This window comes from Phasianus colchicus, chromosome 2 (assembly GCF_987193195.1).
Source record: "Phasianus colchicus chromosome 2, bPhaCol1.hap1.1, whole genome shotgun sequence".
Taxonomy (NCBI): Eukaryota; Metazoa; Chordata; class Aves; order Galliformes; family Phasianidae; genus Phasianus; species Phasianus colchicus.
In genome coordinates this window covers 105,332,189-105,349,211 of record NC_143437.1, presented here as the reverse complement: position 1 = coordinate 105,349,211, position 17,023 = coordinate 105,332,189, and the positions used below count along the sequence as shown (strand labels likewise).

Below are 17,023 nucleotides of genomic sequence, written 5' to 3'. Positions count from 1 at the left end.
TCTGACAGGTGCTGGGGGTGTGGGGTTGGCTTTTGGTGGGATAAAAGGTTGGTTTTTTTTTAAAATAAACCTCTTGAGATGGCACCACACACAGCCCCCTCCCAGTGCACAAACCCCTGATCTCTCTGCTTTACCAGACTGCTTTTACCAGACTGCTTTTGCCTGCAGATTCCTCCCCTGTAGCAAGGAACCCAAGGCTTAACAGGATTCATTTTCTTTAGGTCTCACCTGGGCTGCCTTATATGTAAAATATAGTGCTGTAGGGGCTGCCAGGAGGCTCCTCCAGGCACTGGGACCAAGCAGTGTGTGGGTGAGCAGAAACAGCGCTCCTCTCCTGCAATGGGATGTGAGTGCTCCCCTCTTGCAATGGGATTTAGATTCTCTCCTCTTGCAACGGGATGCGGGGTGCATGAGGTTGACATCACTTCTTTGGGATGGTGCACAAAGCTCCATCACAGGCTCCATTTCACCCACTCCAGCATTTCAGTTTGCTTCATGCTTTCCCCAGTCCCCCAGTCTCCCCTAGATCCAGGAGACCTCTGTGGCACAAGCAATTCATATCTCTTAACTGTATTATCTGCCTCCACCCTCCCTGGCAGATCCCCTGCTATGCAATATTTTTTCATGACGGAGAGCTATTCTGAATGCTTTATGGCCAAAAAGGAGCTATGATTCCCACTTTAAAAGCTCTTTCATCTTTATTAGGCCTCTCTGAGCCAGTTATTTTTATAAGGAAGAAATCTGTTTAGGAAATAGGGAAACTTCGTTGAGGTGAGGCGTTGGGATGACGAATGCCTCCACGCTCACCAGCTTTGGCACAGCCCTCAAAGCTTGGTCTGAGCCCATCCTCTGAGCTCCCTATGGCACCTCCCAGAAGCCCAGAGCCTCGGGATGGTTGGGTTCCCAGCACCACAGCCAGGGGCTGTGGGAGATACCCAAGCAGGACCCCCACAGCTCTCTGCTCCATGTGCCAGGGCTCCAGCACCCACTCAGCACTGCAGTGCTGCTGATGGGCAGCTCTTGTGCTCCAGGTTGTGTCCTGTGCCCCCGGGCTGCCCTGGGCACTGTTGTGCAGAGCCCTGCCACATTCCCTTGCACTTCCTATGGGGATTTATGGCCAAGGTATGATCCCCCAAGGCCTACTGAGGGTGCTGCAGCCTGAGAATTCCTGGAGCTGGGGCTGGCTCTCTTCTTGGGCAGCATCACCAGCAGCAAGACACGGTCCATAGAATCATAAAGGTTAGAGAATACTTCTAAGATCAAGTCCAGCTGCCAACCCATCACCATCACGCCCACTTACAGAGTCATTTGTGCTGGAGAAGACCTTTGAGGTCATCAGGTCCAACTGCTGACCTATCACCACCATGCCTACTCACAGACTCACAGAATCATTAAGGCTAGAAAAGACCTCTTAAACCACCATCATCCCAATCTAAGTCCAACTCCAACCCACCCCCACCATGTCCACTAAACCTCAGTGCCACATTTCCGTGGTTCTTGAACACCTCGAGGGACAGTGACTCCATCACATCATTGGGCAGCTTGTGCCAATGGCTGACACAGCAAGGCTGGAGGCTGAATTTTGGAATGCCTTGGGCAAGGGCTGATGGCTTTGCCATGCTGTTGTCCTTAGGGAGGATCACCTGCAGTTGAGCAGCTCATTGGCCACGTGATTTCTGGCCTTTCCATTTTAATTTGTTGAGCAAGTCGCACTTTTGTGCAAATGAGTTCTGGGCTGGGGTGTGAATTTCACAGCTGTACTCAAATCCTGCTGGGCTGTGAACAGCAGTGCTGGGGCTTGTAAGGGCCTTCTGACAGCCACGTAGTGCTGCCCAGAGCCTCGTCCCTCTGGCGTCACATCTCCACCTTGCAGCCACATGCTGTGTGCTGCTGGGTCATCCCCATCCCTATCATCTCAGGTTAGAGATTTCTTGCAGTGCTTTACAGAGTTGACCTGGTGGCTCTTGTTGGTTTCCCCATAAGAGTAGGACATTTCTGGGAGCAGACATAGGAGTGATCACTCCTCCGCACATACATTGAAATGCAAGCTGTGCAATTTGCTCTTGGAAAAATGGTTGTGCTTGGCCATATGTTCACTACCAGAGCAAGAGCAGCTCTGGAAGGGGCTGGAATCCCATCACCAGCCTCTTGCTCCTGAGGTCATCGGATTGAAGTCAGCATGAAGGCACTTGGGCACTTGGGTAGGAAGAGGCAAACAAAGGCATTTGAGGCTCTGAAGTGTTTGAGAGGATGCTCTGCATCACTGAGAAGCTCCAATGGACCTGCTGATCCCTCAGCAGTGATGAGTATCCATGCAAAAGGGGAGGGAGTGTGACAGCCTGCTGCATGGGATGCCCTTTCCAAGCTGCTACTCACTCCAATCCAGTAGCTGTTAATGACAGAAGGCAGTCATTCACTACTGCACTTTGCTTTTAGACTGAACTCTGCTCACTTCAGCTCCTGGATTTGGAGCTGTCCTGCTCCATGCAGTGCTGGGTTAGCCCAGGGCAGAGCCATCCTAGGGGGAAGGTAGAGTCAGGAGCCCCTGTTATGTATTTTGCCCAATTGCACATTTACTTCTCTCATTCCTGCTGCTTTTCTTCTCCTTTTTGAGCTGGTTGCATCCTGCAGACTTACACTTACCAGGCACAACAAAGCTGTGATGCATGCACATGCTCGCACGCTTTGCCCTGTGCTCATACACGTTTGCACGCCTGGAGCCAAATCCCTGATTACTGCCCGTGCCCCTAAGAGGGATTACAGCTTCTTAGGGGGGATCTGGCTGTGGGTTGGGGTTAGAAGCCTGGCGGGGGCTTCCTTCCGTAACTCAGTTTCCACACCATATTCCTGCGTTCCAATTGTACCCAGCTCTGTCTCCATTCCACTCCTTTCTGCTCCCACCTAGAACCCAGATGGAGCATGGGGAGGGTGCCCAAAGCCAACACTGGTGACTGGGGTGATGCCAGCTACGTGACTCTACACTGGGGGTCTGGAAACAAAGTGGATGGCAAAGCTGATGGCAAAACCGATGGTAAAGCTAGTGGGCAAGGCTGATGGCAAAGCTGCGGTGGCACTACATTCTGGCATCTTGTTCAGCACTGCAACAGACTGGGTGGCGCTTGGGTGGCAGATCTGCAAGGACAGTAATGCTGGCCATGTCCTCAGTCCTAGCAGTGTGTTCGAGGCTGGACAACGATGGGTTTGGGGAACTGGGAGAGCCCTGGGACACTTGGCTCTGAAGCAGCTCCATGTCTGCATTGCCTGCTTTGAGATGGGCTGGTTTATCCTCTACAAGAGGCCAAGGTAGGATCAGGGGATACTGAATTTTGGGGTTCCCCAGGGGATCTCTTTACTCCATGGGCTAGAAATGAGAAATGGAGAAGCATGATGTTGTTTCTTTTTTAATATTTCCTCCTCAAAGAGAGATGTCTGCACACTGAGAAGCACTGAAGGCTGGCTCAGCAAGGCTGCAGGGTGTGGGTAGGGACAGTGGGGACCTCATGTCCTGGAGAAATGAATGTAGTGCTTCTCTGAGCTGTGATCAATCTCAACTGTGCTGCCAATAGAGAATGGGGACCTCTGTCATGGATGTTGCCAGATTTAGGGACTGAACCTGGATGGTTTGATCTGCATGGCCCCATCCACTGCTCTTTGTACAAGGGTGTGAATTTGGGATGGAGCAGAAAGAGCAGGAGATGCCCACAGAAATGGTATGTGTTAGGGAGGATTGAGAAAAAGGCATGGTGATGGCCCAGGCTTCATGATGACCCTTAACAGCATCTTCTTAATGCGCAATCTGCATCGATGGCTTTGGGAGTGTGCAGACGTGATTCAAGAAACATGGAGATGTGGCACTGAGGGATGTGGTCAGTGGGCCTGGTGGTGATGGGTTGGGGTTGGACTTGATGATCATAGGGGCCTGAATGATTCTGTGATTCTGTAATTCTATGAAAGAGTTGGCCAAGGGGTCCCAGGAGTTGGCTTCAGTTGACCTTGTGCCATCAGAGAGGCTGCAGCTGACGTATATCCACGAACATGGAAAGGATGCTGGGGACAGTGAGCCAAGCGCTCAACCTTGGGCATTTCAGAACTTCATGGTTATGACCATGCACATCACCTGGGCTCCCACTGAATTCCTCCCCCCTCTCCCTTCCTTCTTTTCACTAAATGCTCCCCGAAGAGCTCAGACATCAATCGAAGGCAGTCGAAATGGCTGTGCTTTGTCTCCCTGAAGAGGCAGCTCCAACACAGCCCTGCCTGGCCGCCCCACAGCCGCGTGCAGGGCCCATTTTCACATCTCCCTTTGTGAAGGAGCAGCCTTGAGCTAAACGGCACTCGAGGGGCATTGAACGAAATGTTCGTTCACCTCTTCCATGTGGCACTCAGCGCCCGTCTCCGCCTCTGACGCTAATGATCCGGACGAGTTTTTTCCGAGTATAATGGGGAAAAGAAATGAAAGGCAAAGGGGCTGGGGGAGGGGAGGTGAGATCCATTAAGAAGCCCAAACATTCACGGGGAAAGTGGCTTCTGAGTGGCCACACAAAGGCCCGGCTGTGCCCGGCTCCGTCCCTCCTCCAGCTTGCCTCCCCCGCCGCCTCCGGCCCCGCAGCGGGACCAGCAGGATGAGGATAATGGATTGCATTATCAGCAAGCACGTTAAATGTCCATCCACTCATGTGCAATAAAGAGAAGCTGGTCTTTAGCTAATCGCACTGGAGGAGCTCTCAGCTGGGGTTTGAGAGCGAAATGTTTCCCTTGGTCTCCCGCCCCAAGACAGCCCCGTAAGGAGCTGGCTGTGGGGTGTTGGAAAAGACCACTCAGATCATCAAGTCCAACCACCAACCCATCCCCACCATGCCCACTAGCCATGTCCCTTGTCTACTAAACCATGTCAATAGGAATCCTACCATCACCTCCCATCTTACCACAGCACCCTGGTCGTCTCCTGGGGTGGTTCTGGAGGGAGAATGTCCACATCTGAGCAGCAGAGTAGTGGATCTCATGGTGGGATTTGCTATTGCAATGAAGGGCTCCAGCCCAAGTGGACCAGTAGGATGCTCTTGACGCCTGCCAAGGTAGCGTTTTCTCATTAAGCAGATGTTTCTCAGCTCAAGGACCTATATTTTTGGGAGGATAAAGTGGCTCCATTTCTCCTAACCCCACCCAGCACCATTCCCTTCCCCAGGGAGGGAAGATGCTCGCAGTCCTCAGTGTGACGCCATGGCTTAGGTGTATGCAGGGCACCTTCCTCCCAGAGGGATGTCTCCTAGAGCCAAACTTCTTGATTTGGTTTTCTTTCTTGAAATAAATGCCTTAGCTGGTGCAGGCAGTGCGTCCTCCCAGCCTCGCTGAGGACACTGATGCTGCAGGAGATGTATGCCCAAGAGGTGACAGTCTTCCAAAAGACCCTCACACAGCCCTTCTGAAGGACTCACGAGGTTTAAGAACTCTCCAAACCACTTGAGCAGATGTTTGCTCATGAACTTGCCCTTCTCCAGGCTGTTTCTGTGCTTTTGGAGGCCACATGAGCATCTCTTTTGTGAGGATAAGCCTGTGAATATCATCTGGAAACTCTTAGTGAAATGAAGAAAACCCAATGTGTTTGTCCAACATGGAAACCTCTGGTTCCAGCTTACATTCCTGCATCAGAATGATTAGCATATTGAATTAAGCAGACCTGTTGGCATTTCTAACTGGTTAGATAATCAATCTTTCTTCTCCCAAGGAGAAGCAGAAGAATCAGAACTGCCCACTCCCCCCAGAGAGATGCACACAAATGGATTCATGCAGCTGGCAGGGTTTGTGTGCAGGGCAGATGGAAAGCCCAGGGAGCAAGTGGGCTTTTCACAAAAGTGAAGAGGCTAGGACATCCAATAAATGGAACTGCTCCAGGACCCGAGTCTCCAGCCACAGTAAGGGGGTCCTCTTCTCTCCAGAAATATTGGCACGGATCAGGTGGATGCTGGAAGAAAGGACGAGGCAGCTCTCTGCCCAGAACCCATCATGAGGACAGGATGGGGGTTCTAGGAGCAGGGAGTCATGCCCTCCTGCCGAGATGTTGGCTTAATCCCCCGTGTGCTGATAAGGTCATGCCAGGACCCGTGCTCCTCCCTCCTGTGCGCTGTCTGAGTCTGGTGGCTCTCTTGGCCCTATTTATAGTGCGGTGAGAGGATCAGGGGGAATCAGTGCCCAGCAGCCCCCGACGCTCACCCCACTTCCCGCAGACAGTCCCTGCTCGCTGCCTGCTGCCGGAGCACCAAAGCAGCCCTCGTGAAGGTATGTGCTGGTGCCAAGGGGAGCCAACCTACCACATCTTCGTTCCCAGAAGGATGGGATGGGGATTTTTTTTTTGTTGAGAGAAAGGTGTGGAGCAGGGCTGCGGTGTGGTGGCATGGTGGGGAGCCCCAGTGTTGGAAAACTCTGGCTGATTTCTCTGAATAAAGAGACAAAGTTACATATTTGTCTCACACTGATGGTGGCAAGGTCACCATCCCACCATCCACTCTTGCACCTGAAGTCACCTGGATTAATAAACCCATAGCTACAGGGAAATACTGACTTCAGCAAGGCCATCTAGCCACTCCAGGGATGAGTTGGAGATCTGACCCTGACCAGGTATTCTGTTGGGTGTTCTGTGTCATGGCTAGAGCCCCAGGTCCATGTCCTGAATCCCTGGGGTGCAACAGAGGTGGTTGGAGGGGGCTGGGGAGGTGGTAGACCTTGATATGCTGAGTGGAAGGCAGCATGTTGGATTGGGCTGGATTGGATTGCATTGGGTTGAATTGGATTTGGTTGGGTTGGATTGGGTTGCGTTGCGTTGGATTGGATTGGATTAGGTTGGGTTGGGTTGAGTTGTGTTGAGTTGCATTGGGTTGATTTGGTTGCTCATTTCTACCAGCTCTGGTCTACATTTCAAAGAGTGTCGGAGCAGCAGGATGCTCAGAAAGACAACGCCTCCCCATGCATGGTCCCGCGTGGACATAAAACCCTGTCCAAGGTGGTGACGAGGCCGTCCCTGGGAACCATGCTCAGCATCCTGATGGAGCTCTGCCCCAGCACTGGCTTTGCTGAGGCACGTTGGCTCTCCCTCCTCTTCCTGGCCGCACTGAGTGTTCCTTCGCTGCCAAGATCCCTGCCTGCAGCGTATGGTGACAATGAAGGGCCTCAGGAGGGCACAGGCCTGATTCAGTGTGGGGAGTACAGCAACCAGGTGCTGCCCAACGGCCGCTGCAAGATCGTGGCCACGCTGCCCCAGGGGGATGAGCAGCGGTGCCCAGATATGTTTCGCTGTACCGACGAGGTGTCTTACTGGCTCCACGAGAATGAGGAACGCAAGCAGCAGATCCTGGAGCTGCGTGAGCTGATCTCAGAGCTGCAGGAAGAGCTGAGAAACCACCGACATCGCATCAAGGTCCTGGAGCTCCAGGTAAAGCTGTCCTTGGTAGGTCCCCTCTGTGTGGTGCTTCTGGTTGCAGGGAGAGGATGCTGGGAAGCTCATAGTGTTGTTGTGACCACATGTTGGGATATCCATTGAACCCCTCTTACTGTGCTGGCTCAGAGGCCTTCCAGGGCTAATCTCTTTTATCATGAGCCACAAACCCTCTAGTGTTTTACCTGTGGCCCTGCTGTGAGACAAGTAAGGCCTCCACCGCTGAGCCTGCCTAGAATGGGTTGGAGTTGCTGATCCGATCCATTTTTTGCCCATGGGAAAAAAACAACTAGAGCTGAAATTTTAGGTAGTCAGGGAGGAGACACATCTTAGGAGGCCACAGTTGAACCGAATCCCAGGTGGCCAGGGCTGAGCTCCCTGTGTAACACAGGGCACGGAACTGCAGTCAGCAATGAACAATTTGGCTGGAAGCGTATTTTTAAAACTCAACAACTGTAAGCAAGTCTTGTCTTTGGGAGAGATGAGGTCTGATATGGGCTGGCACTAAGAGCTGGTGTGACTCACTCACTGTTTGGCTTTGCGTCCTTGCCTACACCCTTCCCCTGGGCTCCCTCATTGCAAAGCTTCCCCTTCCCAGGCTTGGTGTGCTCATGTGGGGCTTTGTTTCCATACCTCCCTCCACAAAAAGTTCTCATCTGCCCCACACAGGGCATGACTCACAGTTTTGCCATATGCCAGATACCTGCAACTGTAGGTCCACGTGAGAGACCCAAATCTGTGTGTCTTGGGTACTGTGGTCATTCTCACCATCTGCCCTTTTGGACCATGATGTTTACATCATGCAGACCAAAACTCTCTCCTGCATCCACCACTGTGTCCCACTTGGGGAGACCTCACTCATCCCTTCTCCACTTTTCTTCTTTCTCCTCACACTGGGACCAGAACAGATCTTCCAGCCTTCACTTCTCATGTCCACGCCCTAATTACACGCAGACCCTTAGGACTGTTCAACCCATTCTTCCCTACTTCCAGCTTAAAGAGGACAGATTTAGGTTAGATATAAGGAAAAAGCCTTTTACAGTGAGGGTGGTGAGGCACTGGAATGGGTTGCCCAGTGATGTGGCTCATGCTCTGTCCCTGGAGACTCTCAAGGTGAGGCTGCACCAGGTTCTGGGCAACCTGATCAAGCTGTGGTGTCCCTGTTCATTGCAGGGGAGTTGGACTGGATGGCCTTTAAAAGCCCCTTCAAACTCTAAGGATTCTTATAATTCTAAGAAAAATTGTGGAGATGTGACACTGAAGGACATGGTCAGTGAGTGTGGTGGAGATGGGCTGGGGTTGATGATCCTGGGGGTCTTTTCCAACCTGAATGATTCTATGATTCTATAATTCTGTGCTTGGAAGACCTCATTCAGGTGCAAAGACACAGTCACTGTGTGACCTAAACCTGTGATCCCTGTGTCTACTCCAAGAACCATAAAATCATTCAGATTGGAAAAGACCTCTGAGATCCCCAACTCCAATCCCAACCCACCCCACCATGCCCACTGCCCATGTCCCTCAGTGCCACATTTCCTCAGTTCTTAAACACCTCCAGGGACGGTGACCCCACCACCTCCCTGGGCAGCTGTGCCACTGCATCACTGCTCTTTCTGAGAGGAAATGTTTCCCAGTATCCAACCTGAACTTCCACCGGCACAACACGAGGCCATCACCTCTCCTATCAATTATCCATTTGATAATTCCTGTGCCTTTGCACTTAGTTTATTCTGCTTTTCCCTGTTAATTGCTTGTTTTTTTTTTTTTGCACAGAATAGTCCTTCACCAGATAGCACAGTGAAGTGGATGCTTTCTTGGTTTGGTGGTGGTTGATGGGAATGCTTCTTGAGCAGCCACCAATGATGGCATTCCCCCTACCTACACTAGAGTGTATATATAATTGTCTCCATGGGATCCAGTAGATCATGTAGAGATCTGAGCAGTGAATGTGGAGACACTAACACTGCTGGGGCTCCTTGGATGTTTCCTGGTGACAGGAATGAACTGGGAGAGCTTGTTTCTACTTAATGGAAGCCCAGGTGGGCAACAGTGAAAGGGTTTTGTCTGCTGGGGCTTCTCACCCTACCAGCAGAGCAGAGGGCTGCAAGGGGCACACAGGCATCCCCAGGCAGCCTCCAGCCCCATTGAGATGTCCCCAGGAAGGTCACACCTTGAGAACCACCAAGGTACAGCCACGCAGGAGAGGGGATGGCCTCTGGGAACTTTTGAGATCCCTTTGGGTTGGACCTTGGTTGGAAAGGACCCTGAGCAATCGCAGCTGGCTTTGCAGTCACCCTGATTCCCTGCTGTGTCCACCACCCAGCCTCTCTCCGCATCCCTTCCTCCCACCCAGGAGCTGCTGCTCCCTTAATCCACCGTCATAAATCACCTCCTGCTGGTTTGCCATCAGTATTTCTCCTGGAGCCTGGCGTGGGCTTGTCCATTCAAGCAGACATCTCTCTGAGCTCTGCATCCCGAGGTGATGGAAAGCAGCTCGCAGCTCCTCCCACCATAATGGGGACACCAAAATGGGTCAGAGTGAGTGGTCCCTTCTCTGCCTCAGGATGAGTCCCACGAAAAGCCATCACCAGCCACTGTCTGGGATGAAGCATCATGTGTTTACTTGAAGAGCTGGAGTGTGCATGCAGGCTGCTGGTGTTGGTCACAGCTCACAGAGCAGAGCTGCTGTATGGAAGAGACAGAGATGTTACAGCCCTGATAAGGAAAGCACCATGTTGTATCATGCCATAATTTCCATTTTGTTGCCACTGCTTGGGATCCTATGAGCAACACATGGGTGAGCATGGCACCAGGGCCAGGCAATGCTCGGTGGCACTGGGAAGGATGCTACCTTGAGTTATTGGTACCAAAACCCGCAGTGTTGTACCATCTCCTGGGAACAGCAATGTGTCCTGGCAGCAGTGGGTGGCAGGGACTGAGCTGTGAGCCAGGTCCTTGGGAAGAAAACACCCTCTGGCTGCACGACCCCTTTCTAGCTGAAGGAAATACACCTGCTGTGGTTCTGCAGGTGGCTGGGCATGCCTTTAGGGTGATGCTGTTGGGAGATGGCCACGATACAGGGTCCCATGTCAACCATGCTGGCAGAGCATCCCATGTCACAGCACAGGGACCACCACCAGAGGCTAGGGGGGAAGCAGCATCCCTGCAGTGCGGGCAAAGGGCTGCGGGCTGCCAGACCCCAAAGGGATGGGTGGTGCAGGGGTAGGGAGGGTATTTCAGCTCGGCTGCTGCAGGGTTGGAGGGGCTGCCTAAAGCCTGCTCTGCCACCTAACGGGCAGCCCGAGGAGCACCGAACAAGGCAGGTGAGCACCTCTCAAGTGACTGCATCTGGACAGTGTTTTAGAAGGCAAACCAAATGGTGGTGGGGTTCCAGGCTGGAGGATACGTGGGGAGCAATCCCGTCTACTTGCACTGCTCTGGCAGCACTAGGTTTGCCTATGTGCATCCTGCTTGGGGGGACAGCAAGGCTGTGGGCTCTGCAATGGACTGGGGGCTGCAGAGTGAGGGTGAGGCTGTCAGCGTATCCGCCCAACCCATCTGTATCCCTATCTGCAGCATGAAGAGGCAGTTGGGAGGAACCACAGCCTGGAGCAGCGGGTACAGGACCTGGAGCAGAGGTACAGCGAGGCCAGCACCCTGCAGCACATCCAGGCCACGCTGCTCTACGACATGCAGGCACAGATCAACAACATCTCCGTGCTGACCGACTGGGTCTGGCGCAACCCCACCTGCCTCAACCCTGCTGAGATGAGGCTGCAGGAGGAGATGGAGCGGCCAGGTGATGGGGAGGTGCTGGGGTGGGGGATTCATACTCATCGAGTGGAGAAAAGGCCTTAAATCACAGAATCCCAGAGTGGTTTGGCTTGAAGAAACCTTAAAGCCCATCCAGTTCCAAACCACTAGTCTTTTGCCACCCACCAGATTGTGCTGCCCAGGGCCCCATCCAACCTGGCCTTGAGCACCTTCAGGGATGGGTCACCCACAGCTCTCAGGGCAGCAGTGCCAGGGCCTCACCACCCTCTGACTACAGAATTTCTTTCCTAATCCAAATCTCCCGTTTTAGTTTTAAACCATTCCCTTTTGTCCTGTCCCTATCAGACCACGTAAAAAGTCAGTCTCCATCTTTTTTTTTTTTTTAATTATCATCTCTCTTTAAATGCTGAGAGGAGCCATTGTCTGCCTATCCAGCGAGGAGCATCCATTGGATGACTCATGTGTTGCACACGCAGGAGCCACTAATGGCTTTCACCTACCAACCTTGATCCGATCTGAGCTGGTGACGTCAGGGGGAAAGGCGTGTAACTGCTCCCCGAGCCAACGAGTCTGAGACTTTTCCATTGCGCTGGTGTAAAGCTCTTATGGCCATTCATATCATGGTTGAGACACTGGGAACAGTTCCAGCAGGATTGGCTTCCAAGCACCTCCACGCCCTGCGCTTCTCTCTTCTCCATTTTATCTGCTGAAAATCACATTTCTCTGCTTTCTTGCTCAGATATGAGGCACGTCAGGAACTGCCCCATTGACTGCGCTTCTGTTTACTACAATGGGCTCCGTCGATCTGGGATCTACAGCATCATGCCCTCTGTTGGAGGGATGCCCATCGAAGTGTTGTGTGAAATGGACACTGAAGGTACCGCACCTACACTGTCTCCCAGCAAAGCTTTGGGTGGGGGCTGCCTAACCTGAGAGTTGTATCTTAGCTGAGCTGTTTGGGGATTAGATTACAGTCAGCGAGAGCAGCATTTCCAGTAGGGCTGAACCACTCTACTGGTGAAATAAGGGGTTTGGATGAATAATTCTAATCAGATATTATGGCTCTCGCTCAGATACTTTTGTGGATGAGGCCTCCCAGACTCTAGATTACCTAATTATCTATACACAGCGTATCACCATCATCCCTACCCACAAACTTACTGGCAAAATTAGTTTACAATACTCACGTTTTGTAAGAATACTGTCAACTGACAGGGAAATGTGGTGGATGGTCAGTTCTTTTCCCCATGGGTCTGCTCTGGATAGGATGGATGTGTCACATCAACACATCCCATGCTGGAGGGTCAGGTGGGAGGGATTTGACTGCCCACATGTAGGCAACTGGGGCACATTAATTCAAAGGAGCTACAGGTGATGGCAGCTCTGGGATACCAGTGCTTGTTAAGGAGCAGACTGTTCTGACAACGTGATCTCTATTATCTCATTACTATTATTTGCATGACCATTGCCACATGGTCTTGGACACCGCAGGGTGACAGCCTGTACGAACAGCAAATGAAAACATGGCCTCAGCCCCTTCCTAAATCTTACAATATTGGAATGAAATGAGAGAGGAGAGAGGGATTTGGACAGATGGGAGAGCAGATGGAGACAGTGAGACAATACTGTAAGAGACCTCATGTGCCTCTATGGTGCTGTGGGAACAGTATGTAATAATCTCCATACTTCAGGAGACACCTACAGATGGGTCCTCAAAGATGTCACTGTGTGCTGGCATTGGGACCCACAGACATTACCCTTTTGCTTTCTTCCCTGGCAGGTGGGGGCTGGACAGTCATCCAGAAGCGTCAGGATGGCTCAGTTGATTTTAATAGAACCTGGAATGAGTATAGGGAGGGCTTTGGGGATCTGAATGGTGAATTCTGGCTGGGCAATGAGAACATCCACAAGATAACAAGCCAGGGAGACTACTCTCTGCGTATTGACATGGAGGACTGGAACAACAAACACAAGCATGCCTTCTACCAGATCTTCAGGTAGGCTTTCCCTGGTTCTTGGTAGCTGCAAATGGTTCAATGCCAGAAGACATTGAATGATAGGACAAAAGGGAATGTCCTCAAGTTTTGTTCAGGTCGGATGTTAGGAAATGCTTCCTCTCTGAAAGAGCAGTGATGCAGTGGCACAGCTGCCCAGGGGGGTGGTGGGGTCACCGTCCCAGGAGGTGTTCCAGAACTGTGGGGATGTGGCACTGTGGGCAGTGGGCAATATTGGTGGTAGGCGGACAGTTGGACTTGATCTTAGAGGTCTTTTCCCACCTGAATGATTCTATAAAACCTCCAGGTATGGGAACCCCACTGTGGCACAGTCCCCTGCAGCTAAATGGTGATTCTGCTCAGACTACCAATTTCAGTGTCAAAAACAGGGGCTTGAATCCCATGGTTTTTCTGGACAGGTTCTCCTGCACCTCCATTCTTTGGGGTCGTGTTTTCATTTTTACCCCCTGTATTCATGGATTTTACCTGTTGTGTCTGACGTAATATTATTCAGCATCTGCAGCTTTTTCCCTCCTCTGGAGTTTGTATTACCCATACCACATCAGCCACATCCTTTCTGAAGCAAGGATGACCAGGTGGCTGTCCCAGATGAAATACTTCCTTCTCTCAGCTGGAAATGATTGTGGGTGACTGTGGAATAGCCTGCCATGGGAGGGTGTGCGAGGCAGCACGGAACATTTGGAGCTTGTGGGCTTAGAGTAGACACCAAAATAGCTGAATCTAGTTAAAAGCAAAACAAAACATTGCCTGAAAGTGCCTTGGAGCATCCTCTGCCATCAAACACGTGCTCTGAATGGTCACCCTGACCTTTCTCATCAGATGTCTTGTGCAATGGCAATGACCTTCAACCCTTGCTAGCTCAGGACTAATTACTAATTGTCTCAGTATAGGTGAAGAATAAGTTGTGGAGAGGAAGTAGTGCTGTGTAATTAGGGAACTGTCTTGCCAAAGCTTCCGAAGCACTTTATTGTGGTTTTAGAGTCACAGTCTGCCCAGCTCAAACCTATAAGAGCTGCCCTGAGTCACGACACAAGCATGCACATCCCACAGAATGGAGAAATACAATGTCTTTGGCTTTTAGAGGTGATGAATCACAGCGGGGATCATGGCCAGAGCAGCTCAATGATTTCTAGGTGTCCCCACCAGGAATGCAGGCTCTGCACTCCCCACCTGCATCTTTTGCTTGCAGCATCGAGGACGAGGCCAACTCTTACCGCCTGCACGTGGATGGGTTCAGCGGGACGGTGGAGGATTCCTTTGCCTGGTACCACAACAAGAGGAGCTTCAGCACGCCCGACTCAGGCAACATCTGTGCTGAGATCTCCCACGGGGGCTGGTGGTACCACCAGTGCTTCTTCTCCAACCTCAACGGGGTGTACTACAAGGTGAGGCGCAGGGGCAAGGAGCCAGGTGTTAGCACACAGAGTGCTTTTTCAGTGCCATGGGCCAGACACGAGCATTAAGGCACGCCGTGCCTTGGGACCGCATGATGTAAACTCGCAGCGTGGGTGATTCATGCGACCTGAGTTGCCACCTCCATTGGGAGCATTTGAAAAATGTTGAGCTTTACGTGCTCTTGTCACTGCATCGCCGTTAAGCTCTTTGCTCGGTGTTTCAGAGCAATCTTTTTTCGGATGCTCCCATCCGGATGACACTTCTCATGCCCGACCATCTCTCTTTCTCTGCCTCCCAGGGTGGCCGATACTCCATTAAGAACCGCAAGATCCTCGGGCCGGATGGCGTTGTGTGGTACTCATGGAAGGACACAGACTACTACTCCCTGAGGAAGGTCGTCATGATGATTCGACCACGCACTTTCCGGCCCCACATTTCCCCATGAAGGAGCCATGGGCATTCTTCAATCCACCTAAGAGTGAATGCTGGGAACAGAAGGCTGGGAATAGCTTGTTGTGAGGAAAAACTGGAGACCCCCGAGGAACTGAGCCACCATCCTTCCTGAATTAAACCAACAGCAGAAGCGTCAAGGCCTTCAGCAAGTGGCTGGGGGATAAAAGCTCTTCTGACAACATGGAGGTGAGTGATGAGAACTGCTTTGCAGAGATGAGCATGGAGCTTGCTGGTTCTCCAGGTAGCAGCAGTCCTTGGTGTGCTTGGGCTTCCTCAGGGCCAGAGCCCAAATCTGGACACTGGTTTTGGCTGGGTGATGGGAGTTTACGTCTGCATCCTGACTACTCTGGATGCAAATCTGACAGTAATTTCAGGCCAGGAATCTTGTGGACATTTTCCACATAGGATGTGATTGATCAGTTCTTTCTCTGTAAAAGATGAGCATCTCTCTGGGCATGGCTGTTTCTGTGTTCAGGTGAAATCTGCAGTATTTAGTACTGAAGATCCACCACTATCACAACACGGATGTCCTAGGGTGGGTTCAAGGTGCTAAGACAGCCCTGGGGATGTGGGGAAACCAAGGTTGGATGGATTCCAGAGATGAATTCATGGGAAAAATAGGAGGAAAGTCTGCAGTGGTCCCTGCTTCTGTAGCAGAGACGATTTAGCTGCCACAATTACACTCCAAATAAAAGGATTTAAGAATCAAATTGTTGACCGCTTTCCATTTTTCACCTTTCCAACCTTTTGCTGGCAAAGAACTTCTGATGAACTTTCTATCCACCTCAAAAGTGGTCTGCAGGAATGGTTAGGTATGACTTTAAGTCTTCTTTAACTGCCTTACTCTGGATAAAGATTATCACCGTTCTCTTTTAATTTATGTAGCCACTTATCAAGCAATCTAAAACTGAGTATCTCCCTGAGAATAAAACAATATTATTTGTGGTTTGCCTTGGTAGCCTTCTACGGCAGTTGTTTCCAAGACTGATGGTGTTTGGGGATTGCAATGTAATGTTCTTTGCCATCATGTGCAAGGAGCACCAGGGCACTACCAGTGATGAATGGAGAGCTTTCTTGCTTCATGACATGAGTGTCTTGCTTGGCACCATCCTTTTAGGGTCCTACCTTTGTATTGCAGGCCATGATGTCCGCTGATTAACCAATATTCTACTAAGGGACTAATAAATTACTTCACCAATGCCTCTTTAATTTGCTGACACCATTATAGTGCTGTCTAGAGTGCGATGGGGCAGGAAATTGTACTGACAGAGCCTCACTGAGTGGCAGACACTCTGCTGGCTCCTTGCTGCCCTCACTGGACAGCCCCATGGACCCACATTTGTTGCTATGTCTGCAATTGAACTTTGTATCTTGCTGGGGGTCTAGCTACATGACCTGGCATGATTTTGCTGCCCAAGTCAGAAGAAAGCCTGGAACAGTTCTCTTCTGATGTCTTGTGTCAATGAAAGCATTTCCATCTGTGTGATAATTGAAAACCAGTGCATCCACTGGAGATGGAGAGCATCTGCCCGTGCTCCACAGGTCTCCATGGCTGGAAAAGGCATCTGAACTGGGGATGGAAGAAACACAACAAAGTCAACAAAAACTCCTTGGTGTGCATGGCGTGAGGCTGGCAAACACCTCGAGTGGGGAGAAGGTGCTGGGGAAGAGGAAGAGCAGGGAAGCTGTTATATTAGCTGTCGTATGATACAGTGCTGAAAGATAGTGCTGGAGATGTGCAATCCACAGGCTTCTCCCCAGCAAAGGTTGTGATCTCCTGCCTCTGCTCCCCATGTCCCCACTGCCCTCCTCAAAGATTCTGGGGCCTTTCTAAGTCTCCATGGTGGGAGCTCCCGCAGTGTCTCTCTGCCTCCTCCATCCTCAGCCCAGCACGGGTTCCTCTTTCCATGATGTCATGATTTTTCCATTCCTTCAGGCCCCTCTCGGCACATGCTGT

The 17,023-nt window shown here is 51.3% G+C and overlaps 1 protein-coding gene across 2 annotated transcripts; it reads left to right on the top strand.

Annotated features, from left to right (window-relative positions):
* Positions 1 to 785: 785 nt before the first annotated feature.
* LOC116235654 (angiopoietin-4-like) lies at positions 786 to 15,772 on the top strand. Of its 2 annotated transcripts, none has more exons than XR_016464571.1 (7): positions 786 to 6,276; positions 6,899 to 7,426; positions 11,006 to 11,228; positions 11,943 to 12,080; positions 12,984 to 13,200; positions 14,365 to 14,603; positions 14,912 to 15,040. XR_016464571.1 is itself a non-coding variant. In XM_090136540.1 (7 exons), exons 2-7 carry the CDS (start codon positions 6,965 to 6,967, stop codon positions 15,056 to 15,058), a joined length of 1,383 nt encoding a protein of 460 aa, XP_089992666.1. In that variant the 5' UTR covers positions 786 to 6,276; positions 6,899 to 6,964; the 3' UTR covers positions 15,059 to 15,772. The 2 variants fall into 2 exon arrangements, 1 of the variants encoding a protein (XP_089992666.1); XM_090136540.1 differs by having other exon boundaries at positions 14,408 to 14,603; positions 14,912 to 15,772.
* The last annotated feature ends 1,251 nt before the right edge of the window (positions 15,773 to 17,023 follow it).

What these genes read in the sequence shown, in the direction of transcription:
- LOC116235654 (XM_090136540.1), top strand. Translation starts at nt 6,965, where the DNA reads ATGGTCCCGCGTGGACATAAAACCCTGTCCAAGGTGGTGACGAGGCCG. An exon ending in TCAAGGTCCTGGAGCTCCAG is followed by an intron (nt 7,427 to 11,005) that starts GTAAAGCTGTCC and finishes CCCTATCTGCAG; the next exon opens with CATGAAGAGGCAGTTGGGAG. An exon ending in GCCTTCTACCAGATCTTCAG is followed by an intron (nt 13,201 to 14,407) that starts GTAGGCTTTCCC and finishes TTTTGCTTGCAG; the next exon opens with CATCGAGGACGAGGCCAACT.